Source organism: Parus major, chromosome 1A (genome assembly GCF_001522545.3).
Source record: "Parus major isolate Abel chromosome 1A, Parus_major1.1, whole genome shotgun sequence".
NCBI classification, from domain to species: domain Eukaryota; kingdom Metazoa; phylum Chordata; class Aves; order Passeriformes; family Paridae; genus Parus; species Parus major.
This window is the reverse complement of record NC_031773.1, coordinates 51,059,117-51,070,393: the sequence shown is the minus strand read 5'-3', so window position 1 is coordinate 51,070,393 and position 11,277 is coordinate 51,059,117. Positions and strand designations below refer to the sequence as shown.

At 43.4% G+C, this 11,277-nt stretch overlaps 1 protein-coding gene across 2 annotated transcripts in view; it reads right to left on the bottom strand.

The window, feature by feature from the left end:
* Positions 1-11,277, bottom strand: part of SYN3 (synapsin III) — a 190,000-nt gene that overhangs the window by 5,038 nt on the left and 173,685 nt on the right. For both annotated transcript variants that reach the window (XM_015627320.3, XM_015627321.3), the window contains 3 exons: positions 8,037-8,171; positions 3,012-3,096; positions 1,243-1,540 (listed from right to left, as the gene is read on the bottom strand). In XM_015627320.3, coding sequence (XP_015482806.1) covers positions 1,243-1,540; positions 3,012-3,096; positions 8,037-8,171 — 518 coding nt within the window. The remainder of the gene's footprint in view (positions 1-1,242; positions 1,541-3,011; positions 3,097-8,036; positions 8,172-11,277) is intronic.

Sequence of the window (11,277 nt, the reverse complement as noted above, 5' to 3'; positions counted from 1 at the left end):
TGTCAATGAAAACATCTGGCTAGAAGTATGCAGTTGCCATTTGGTGAGGCTGTTGTGAGAAACCCTTAAGTAATTTCACTACTAATACAGAAGAATGGATTAATATTAGGGGTCACCTGTCTCTCATCAGCCTTACCAGGAGTGATGGTCTTGGCCTTTCAGCTGTGAGAGCACCAGAGGTTGGGTAAGTCGATATCCAGATCCTCTTCAATGTGTGCTGTTTCCTGCCCTCCCCAGCCTGTCTGCCCTGACTGTAAACTCTCTAATGCAGATCTTTGGGTTGACCATGCTGCTCCTGCTGGCTGTGTATCTGCTAGTGGTCAAGTTCAGATCAGGACTGTGCTTTTGAAGCAAATGTCCCTATTTTCCCTGTTTCCATCCTTAGTTTCTTCTGATCAGTAATAGGTATCCAGCACAAAATGAGACTGGAAAAAGTATCTGAAATATGTATAGTGTGGTGACTGCATCCTTAGCACCAACATTTTGATCCTTAAGTACACCTCGTTTAGTTTGCCTCGCTAATGTAAACATGATCACTGAAAGCCTTTTCTAGACCATCACTCCTCTGCTTCTCAGAAATTGTCTTCACCTTCCTAGCCTATGTTTTGTTTTGGCCTGTTCATACCAATTTGCTTGTGTTAACTTCTTGTCAGCATCAGACCTTTTTTCAGTCATTTTTCCTGCCATTGTGCCAGCTAGATATTCTCCACAAAGGGTGACAACAAAAGCTGCTTCCAAAGATCCATAACAGTTCAGCATGCTGTGCTCCAGAAGAGTGCTTCCCCACACAGTCACTATCTGGAATTTTATATACACTAATAGGGCCACTTTCACTTCCCTCTGTCTTCCCTGCCTTTTTGCTATGAAATGCAAAAAGAATCTTTGTGGCTGCTACACTTAGGAAATAGTGAAGGAATAAAGACACCCTACTGGGAAGGCAGTGGCTGTGTTGATATGGCCAGGGTAGAGCACACGATTAACAGTGAGCACATGAACAAGAGAAGAGTGTGAAATCTTTGTGATGTCAAATACAACCTGTTCTTCCTGACAACAGGTCACTGGTGAGCTTTTATGGCAAGGGATACACATTTACCTCTGAAGTCACTCACAGTTGTGCAGGCCTTTGTTCCTGGGACTGCTGCCCGACAACTTGATGGTATGTTCTCCATGTCAGCTCAGGGTACTTTTTGGACAGCCTTATTCTAAATATCTACAGATACTAGGAGTTTGTCAGTCACTTACTTCAGGTGTGGGTGTGGGGTGGTTTGCTGCTTGGACATTTCTGTGGGGCTCGGCTGGCTGGGAGCCCGGCCTTGGGCAGGAGGCCTCGGCTGCTGTGGAGGGAACGCGCCTGCCTTGGAGGCCTGGACTGGAGAGGACCCAGTTGCTGACCGGACTTGCTGTGGAGATCCAGGTGACCTTTGCTGCTGAGGAGAAGTGGACTGGGGGCTCTGGGGCTGCTGTCCTTGAGGAGACAGCCGCTGCTGTGGGGGTGCGTTTGTTCGTGGAGGCTGAGATCCCTGTGGCTGGCGTGGTCCACCTGAAAGGGACATGTAGACATAAACGTGAGGAAATGCACGTGGTGGGCAACAAGCGCAGAGCATCTCTATGGAAGGATGGGTTTTGCTAAGAAGACTCCTCATAGTAGCTTCATGGAGAAGAATAAGACAAATTCTCTCTTACAGGCCTAAAATTGGTGTCATGCCCTCCTCTCTAGAGCTGTCCATTTCTCTACCTTCTTCAGCAATACAGAAATCCCTCCACTCTCCCCAAAGGGAGCCACTTCAACCTGCCTTGCTCTTCATGTATCTGGTGTTTCTTATCCTTGGTGAGCACTTCTTGCTTGGGGAAGGGTCACTGGAGAACAAGCTCTGTGGGAATGTAACCCTGCTGGTTTGTGTCAAGCAGTCCCTTCACAGGCCAGCAGTTTGATGTGAGACATTCCATCCTATCACTATCCATATCTCTGGTCCAGAACCATCACCAGGTGCCTTCAGTTGCTTTGGTAGCAGACTCTCAGAACTGAAGAGGATGTGGAAAACAATTGGACATGACGTGAGAAGTTGCTGGACATGATGGATAATACTGTGAGAACCTGACACAAGTTGCAGATAGTGTTGTGAGGTCTGGCTGGATTTCACAGGTGATCAGGGGAGTTATGCGAGAAAAAGTTTTACAGAGAATTGAAGGGGAGTACTGGAGACAGATGGGGAGTAATATCTCTCAAGGCCAACAGCTCCTATCAGTAATAGTATGGAATGCCAAGATTACATAGATGTGTTTGGTATCAGAAATGCTAAAGTTTGGATGCAGCAAAACTGTCACCAATGAGGAAAAGATAATTAGAGGCAGGTGTTAATTTGATAGAAGGTTGAAATTGAGAAAGGAAGGAAAGGTGGCAAAAATGATGGTCTAATCAGTTATGTGAATTGAGTGGATGGTGTGATCTGGCTACCTACAGGGCAGCCCTATGTTTCATCACCTCAATGTACATCAGGACGATAAGCCAAACCTGTTTTTCTGACCAAGCCAAATATATGTCATACTTATTTCTGCTGTCAGGAGGAGCTGAGGGTGTGCTCTTGATGACATGGGAACTTCTGGACAGATGGACTGAGGATTCTGGCATCACAACACTGATGTTGTTGATCTGTTCCAAGCCTGACAACACTAGCATCTTTTCATCACTCCTCTACTCTCGTAGCTGCACAGCTTTGTGCAAACACAATGTACTCTGTGCCCAGAATCCTGTTCCAGTGCCAGTTTAAGTGGCCTTGTTTTGCTGAGTCAAGTCCTTCCAGTGGTATCAACTGGATCTATATTGAATTTTCATCCCACTTTCTGAGCTGCTGTGGAGTATGACAGTATCTGCTTTGATAGTACACTGAATTTGCTGCCTTCTTGGCAGTGAGTTGGAAAATGAGCGAAACCTTTATCCTGATACCTTCTATTTAGAAGGCAAACTGATAGGACTCAGAGTCATCAGTGTCATGGGAATCAGAGAACTGTACCTTGTGGAGGAGGCCGTGGTTGTGACAGTTGTCCAAGTGGAGGTCCAGTCTGAGATTTCATTGACACAGGCTGAACTTGTGGAGGCTAGAGGGAAAAAAGCCAATCCAGTTAATACAGAGTCCCCAAAGAGAAGCCCTGAGCTAATACAGGAACTGTAGAGTCATGAAGTGTTCCTTAAATACACATTCACACACATGCAGCATCTGGCTGGTAAAATCTCATAGGGCTGAAATGGAGAGCTGAGTAAAAAAGAACATCAAAGTTGTTTGCTCACAGGGAATAACAACGAAGTTACAATTTAGAATGTTTTTTTAGGCAATCAGGAATTACCAAATGTATTTGGCCCGAGGGGGTCTCTTAGTCCCATCTCCCATTTTGGACAGTTGCCAGCACCAGATGTTCTGAAGGAAGGAGGGATGAACCATGGAAATGTCTATGGAGTAATCATCTCTGTACCCTAAGGGATCTCCTCTTGATTGCTAATAAGCATGGGCCAGCTTCAGCCCTGAAACATGAAGCTTATTATCTGCTCTACAAAGTCTTTGCAACAGTTCCAGATATTTTGTTTTGATATTTACATCCAGACCCTTTTGAGTCTTGCTCAACTTTCAGCCTCACTGTCTTTCCCATTTCTTGTGTGTGTTGCTTTGTTCTGAGTTTTGAGACTAGCTCTCACAACCTGCCCATGCTAGGCCATTCATTATTTTGTAAACCTTCACTGCCCTCTCTGGCATTAACCTCCTTTCTACAGCCAAGAGACTTTAGAATCCCTCCAGTCCCTCCATGGGAATATTTCCAAGCCCCTGATTGTTTTCATCACCAACTTCTCTTTCCCAGCTTTGTAATTTCTCCTGCAGATGCCAGAGATGAGTCTGCTTACATTTTTCCAGATGAAGCAATATCTGGGTTCTCTGTATACATTGCCAGTTCATTTTTCCTGCATCCTAATTTCCTGCTTTTCCCTTGTCAGCACAACCATAGGCTGAGCAATGGTTTTCATTAGCCTGTATGCGACAAAGTACTTCTCCAGGGAATGGCTGGTGCCACTTGAAAGTTCTGCACATTGTTTATGCTCTCCCTCTCTCTACCCCCAGCTTAGCTTAGCCTTCAGTCTCCCATATGGAGTTTCATTTGCTGTTGTGGTGACTGAACATACATAGCTCTGTCAGATGTTCTTCACTGCCATCCCTGGTCCTGACTAACGCAAATAATTTGGTGCCATCTGCTCTTTCTTCTCTCTCGCTGTTTAGTCTTTTTGACAGATATTTTAATAAACAGATTAAGCAATGCAGAGCTGCTGCACAAAGGGCTGGTGCAAAGTTAACAAAAGTCTGAGTAAGCCTATTGCACAAAATTGTTTATGAAAACCAGGGAAGCTGGAGACAGATAGGCTGGTACATGCTGGATTATTTACATGCAGAACATCATGATAAAAGGGTCTTCAAGGCTCCTGAAAGGTCAGGAGAATGAGCTAAGTGATTCTGGAAATGGGAAGAAATGCTTCATAGTTGGAAGCATTGAAATTAGTTTCAAATGACTAACATAAATGTGATGAAGTTGCCATCCCATCTTTTGCATTGTTTATCTGGGACTTGCAAATCGTGGGGAAGGAAAATCTGGGAATTTTCCAGTCACGGCTTCTAGCCCTACATAGTTTGGGAACTAAACCTTGCCTTAGTGTTGATGTAAATTGACTGTTCTAATGCTGTGAGATGTCTTGATTCGACCAGGCAAAGAAAAGGAATTAAATCTCATATTCACCTCTACAGTCTCTCCCTACAGTCAACCAAGGCATCTCAGAGATAAAGGCAAATCAGGTCTTTGAGGCTGAGAGATAAAGGGGTGAGGGCCAGCCCAAGGTCTTCTGCTTTGGAAGAGAAACAGTGAAGGGAAAGTCTGGTGGTGGGTCAGAGAGGCGAGGACAGAGCCACAGTGTAGCCATGCGACGGTGTTTCATGTTGAAGCAAACTTCTCATTAACATCTTATTCCGTCCTAGGCTCAACATTCACCAACATGGCCTGGCTCAGTATCCTTGAAGTATCCCCTCTGTTAACTGTTTGCAAGAATTAAAATTTCTGATATCTATATCTGATGTTAGCTTTTACTACACAATAAAACTTTACCTTTTAGCCCCTCCATGCTTTCTTTTGTAGCTTGCCTGTTACCTTGCCTAAGGCTTTTTGACTAGCTACATAATTCTGACCAATTGCCTGTTACCTACCACTTCATGAAAGAATTCCCAAAGAAATAAAAGGAAAAGAATCGGAAGGAAATCAATGGAACATTTTTTCTTCGCAAAAAAATCAGGAAGCAAATGCCCTTAGCTGTGGTTTTTGCTGATTTATTTATTCTTTTGTGTTCTTCTTTAAATTATCATTTGAGAAAATTCATAAAGTCTATGACTTGTCTAAATTTTTCTACATTGCTCTTACAGCTTTCAAACCACATCATTTGTATTTTTGTACACCAGTCCTCTGGAGCAGCAACTATTTCTAATGATATTACAGTTTTTTTTGGCAGCTTAGTCTCTTCCCAAATTCAGTTCATTGCATGTGGCCATCTGGAGTTGGGGGCTTAATAATTTTTTTTAAAATATCAGTCATCACTGATTTAATAACTGCTTTTATTCTTTTCTGTGTCATTCTTATCAGGAAAAACTGTAACGAGGTAAAGAAGTTCCCCACTTTCAGAAATTACATTTACTAGCGTCACAATGGTGTCCCTGTTGTCTTCTTTTCCTCCCTTAACTTTGGATGATACATAGAGCCCACCAATTGTTTGGTAGGATTCCATTTTCTGATGAACTCAAAGAACTTGTTTCATTCTTTCCTCTATCTGCTGCTCAAAATTAATTTCTCTCCTTTTTACATTTCCTTTTATTACTTGTATGATGCCACATAAAGGTCCTCTTAAATCTCAGATTTCCAAATTTGAAAGATTTTTTTCCCCTCATTTGTCTTGAATGTTCTTTTTGTCATTTAACTCTACAAGTTTATTTCTCACATTCTTGGTTCAGGAGCAGGTCAGAAATGTATGTATGCATTCTGGAAAACAATGGTCTCTCAAATAGCATCAATACAGTTTTACTGCTAAGGAGTTGATTAATTTTCTTTTCTCACACTTGTGGTCATACCCTTACTTTTTGATATCACATTTGTCCCTTGGACATTAAATCTAATGGTACACACTCACTATCTGAATTTGTACCTGGATGTTTCTTATGGCAAAGTCAAGGTGTTTTTACCTCCCTCTGGATTGCTGTCTCACTGTGATATTTGACTTGTTTCTTGATGGCTGAAGCCTCACATTGTTGTGACTTGTTACTTTTCCATCTCCGTAAATTCTGTGCACTCAGTTTCATAATTTCCCAGTTTTTCTCAACCCAGAGACTAGTATAGAGAGTCCAATAATATGTATAGGTATTCTATTCATACCCATAGGATATCCAAGGATTCATATTTCTATGTATTCAGTACTGCTGTCTTTATATTCAGAATTGCTCCTTGTATTCCTTCTGTGGAAGTCTTCATCTGCATCTCTAGGTCTGCATCTCACCAGCCTCATATTTAATTATTTCTCTCTGGACACTTCTAGCTGTTATATCATTATGTTAGTAATGTAGCATGTACAATTTTTGTGATGTTTGTGGCACCAAGCTCCTTCTCCATAGTAAAACATTCTAGTTAACATATTTGTGGGTTTAGTTTTCTTGATTATAGATACATGTATTTCTAGGTTTTATTCCTGATGAAGATCCTTTTCTTGTTTGACTCTTCTATTTGACATCCTATTCCTTCAAGGTTTGTTTTGTTCTTGTTTTTGCCTTAATTTAGGTCTGCTGTAATCCAATCCAATCCTGTATCAGTATATTACAGACATGGAAAACAGCTGCATCTGTCCATGTTCTCAGTTTCTGTTGGCTTGTCCTTTGCTCTTAGTTCATACACTCTATATCTTGGCTATTTCAAAAGGTAGTTCTAAATTCCACTTTGTAAATGCTGTCTCTTCTGTACCACTTTCCCTGCCTCAAAGCATTTTCAGTGTCTATCAAATGTTTACTCCTTCACTCTAGGTAAAACTTGGAGTTACCCTTCATGCTGGGACCTGGTTTAGCAGGAGTGGACTGTTATATGACAAAGGCAGAGCACCATAAAGTGCCTTATCCCATTTTTTTGTCTCAAGTGGAAATGAAAATTGTACCAGTGTGTTGCTTTCAGTTTTGCCCTCAGCCTTTTTATTCTCTTGTCTCTTCTGTTGTACAGATTTGTTGTCCTCAAATCGCACTTCACACTTGACTCTCCGTTAGATACTGAAGGAAGCGTAGCAGGTACACCTGGATACTCAGGTTATGTTCTGGGGTGTTTCATTTATATGGAACTGCCCCTGGGAAATGTGGCAGTAAAATTAGATGCATTTGATACTCAAAATGGATGTACACAAGAAGAACTAAGGAGTCAGTTTAAATGCAAAATTAACAGGTTCTTATATGCGTTCAGCTTTAATAAAGCCTCCCCCTGATGAAGGTGGCAGAGGACAGCTCTGAAGTAGAAACTGCAGTAAGGAATGGAACAAATCTTGCTGGAGATTCCCACTTTCTGTTCTTGAAAGCAGAACAGCGATGCAAAAAACCAGAATGAATCCTATCCTGAGGGATGGTGTTAGACAGAAATTAAACTGGGTATTAGAAGACCCCTAAAAATGCCCGTGTTCAATGTGAATCAATGAATTTAGCAAGTCAGAATGTCTAGATGCGTGTTCATGCTACTGGTGTGATGTCATATTTATCTGGAAGGAGAGTAAGGGAGAGAGATATGTTCCTTAGGGCTGCCCACTTCAAAGAGCCTGTGAGAGTCTCCTTTGGAAGAGCAGGAATCAGTCTATCCAATACACTATATTGTCTATACACTCTATATGGTCTATACAATCCATATGGGACTGCTCAACTCTCTGATGTCTGACACAGTGAGGAGAGAGAAAGGAAGAAATTCAGGGAAATAACTTGGTCACAAATCTCCATCCATACCCAAGGCCTCAGTGGTGACGGCGTAGATCCAGCAGTGACGACAAGCTGAGTCATTTTGGAAACAACCAGATCAGCTATAAGTTGTCTGTCCTCTTCTATGTGCTCCCCAATCAGGGGCATTGAGCTGTCCATCACCTGCCACAGGAGGCAAAAACAACAGTTAGTATGGAGGTGTCCTGCTGGCAGACGCCTGTTTCAACTCACCTCTTATGTTAACCTGTTTTGTCTCCACATCCTTGCCAATATCTATAGTCACTTTCCTCGTGCTGAAAACATGCTTGATTTTTCCAGGTGTGGGATTTCACTTAGGGTTTTTGGAGATGTACTTCCCCCAACTCTCCATCTTCCTTCCCTTCACAACTTACAAGCCAAGGCAAGACTTATGGTGGCTGGAAGCTTTCTAAATCGATTTCATACAAATTTTCTCCTTCACATGTCCTGAGGAGATGCTGCTGATGGATAAGGTCTCTCTGGCATTGTCCCACAGTATTTGGGGGTGACATTGCAACTTAAAGGGTCACAGGAGAAGAGAAACAACATGTACTGCAGCCTGAGGAGATGAGAGCAACAGGGACTGGAGGAAACCAGGAAACATTTGGGATTAATGAACACAAAGCACTGCACCCTGAGAGGGAAAATAAACACCACAGATGTGTAATGAATAGGATGTCACCAAACCAGCACCAAGTGCAGGAAAATAAACTTGGTCTCTGTTTGTCTTCTTGATAATGCTGTGATACAACTGCTTCCCAAGCAAGTTCTACAAATCTACTGGGGAAAACTGGGAAGCAGAACTGTGGGGATGGGGGAAGGAAAATTGTCAAAGGGACTTTGAGGTAAGAAATAGCCTCACAAAAATAATACTGAAAGCACAGCAGACCCTCAGCTGTGTAGCAGCCCTGAACATGATTTTCAACAGTTCATCATAAATCAAGTGTTTTGCAAACATTAGCTAAATCCCACAGGAAGAACTGTACTCTGATGAAGTTAAGATTCAGCTGGAGTAAATATAATAGTACCAAAATATCAGGGTTGGAAGAGTTTATTTTATTTTGCATTTATTTTTAAAGCAAACATTAAAATCCCTGGAAATGCAAAGTTGAAGGTTGAATTGCTCAAGAAAGGCACTGACTCACTCTCAGATAACAATCGGAAGTACACTCCACCCTGGCAAGGCTGCAAGAGTACACTCTTGGAGGGAAATGGAAAATTTTGCACCCCCTTTTTTTAGATTCAAAGTAGAGAAGATCAGTGAGATGAGTTCACTGAGTTTGTATTCTGCTCTTTTCTTGCAGAATAATGGTTTTGTTTTATTTCTATAGATGTTTTCTATGAACACTAAGAAAGCTGCCTAGAAAGTTTTAACTATGGTACAGATGGAAAGGGGGTTGATGTTTATATCCACAGCCTACTTGGCCCAGGGGGCAAAAGGAGAAGGTTAGAAAGTTATATGCCAGTGTTTGGCAAAATACACAAGGTGGCTTCTCCTTCCACTGTCCACTTAGCTGTTCTTCCGTTGAGAAATGAGGTGAGGAATGTGATGGTTCCTAACAATGTCAGGGAATGGTCAGTTCCCACCTGGGTCTCACTAGCCAGGGACTCCTGGGGGTCCTCTCCCAGGTCTCTGCGCAGGTTTCCCTCCTCTCCACTCCTGTCTTAAAAGGGAATGCGGCAATTACAGTTCCCCAGAGAGAAGCGGTCTGCCGTGTCCCCGCACGGCGCGGTGCGAGGGGCCCGTGTGACCACTAGATGATGCAGTGTGACCTCTAAATGATGCCGTGTGACCTCTAGATGATGCACTGTGACCACTAGATGATGCCGTGTGACCACTAGGATGATGCAGTGTGACCTCTAAATGATGCCGTGTGACCTCTAGATGATGCACTGTGACCACTAGATGATGCCCTTACCCCTCTAGATGATGCACTGTGACCACTAGATGATGCCCTTACCCTGCCGAGAGCCAGGCGAGCCGCGCTCCCGGTTCCCGCCGCCCTGGGAGTCACCGGCTCTGCTCAAACCCGCTTTTCAGAGACTCGTAGAATGGCTTGGGCTGGAAGGAGGCTTTAAAGGCATCCAGTCCAATACCCCTGCTATGAGCAAAGGCATCTTCAGCTAGATCAGCTTCCTCTCGGGCCCCATCCAACCTCAATGCCCACACATGGGGCATTCACCACTATCTGCACTCTAAAAAATGTCTTCCTTACATATAATCTAAATTATATATATCAAATAATCCTCTTTTAGTTTAAAATCATTATCATTTGTCCTGTTGCAACAGGCCCTGCTAAAAGGTTTGTCCCTTTCTTACAGGCCCCCTTTACATACTGGAAGGTGTTACAAGATCTTTCCAGATCCTTCTCTTCTCCAGGCTGAACAACCACAGCTGTTTTGGGAGCTGTCTTCATAGGAGAAGCACTCCAGTACTTTAATAATTTTCATGGCCTTCTTCTGAATCTGCTTCAACGGGTTCATCTTTTTCCTATGCTGAGAGCCCCAGAGCAGATTTTCCCGTCTCAAGGAGTGCGTTTCCCTACTTCTGCGGCTGCAGTGGCTGAAGAGAAAGCTGGTGCTTTAAAAACCAAAGGCACCGGGGGGAGTGAACCCTGGAGCAGGTTCCACCTGAACCAGTGAAGGTGCACCAGGGATGAGGCAATCTGCTGTGTAGTGTCTGGCAGGGGAACATGAGATGTGGGAGACAGCAAACACAGGAGTGAACAACCACATGCACAAGGGAAGGCCTTTGACAATGGTGGTGATTTCTGTGAGTAAAATGACACAGCTGGTTGCCACTGAACTGAAAAGGATCATGAGCCTGTCCTTGCCTGTCCTCCAGGAAGGGCAAATTAGTCTGGAACTGGGCAGATACAAATGTTAATACTGAGTAAATCAACTGGCTGAGAGGAATATGTGAATTACAGACAGATTGCACTCATCCCTTCCTGGGCAATCACAGAACAGCTGGGCAAGGCAAGAAGATGACAACACATATGGACCCAGCCTTTGTAGCTGCCCAGGATCAGTGGCTGCTCCTGGTGCAGCTGCTGTTGCCTGATAAGTTGTATAAAGAGCAAAGGAAAAGTGCCCAGGCAAAGAGACTCAGGAAAAGACCATCCTGGTTCTCCCTCTGTCATCAGCCTATCTGATGCTGAAACCTGGGCTTGTTTTTCACATTCTGATGTGTGAGAGTGGAGTGTTAGGTGATTTGGAGGGAGGGAGGGAAGGCAGGCAGGGAGGGAGG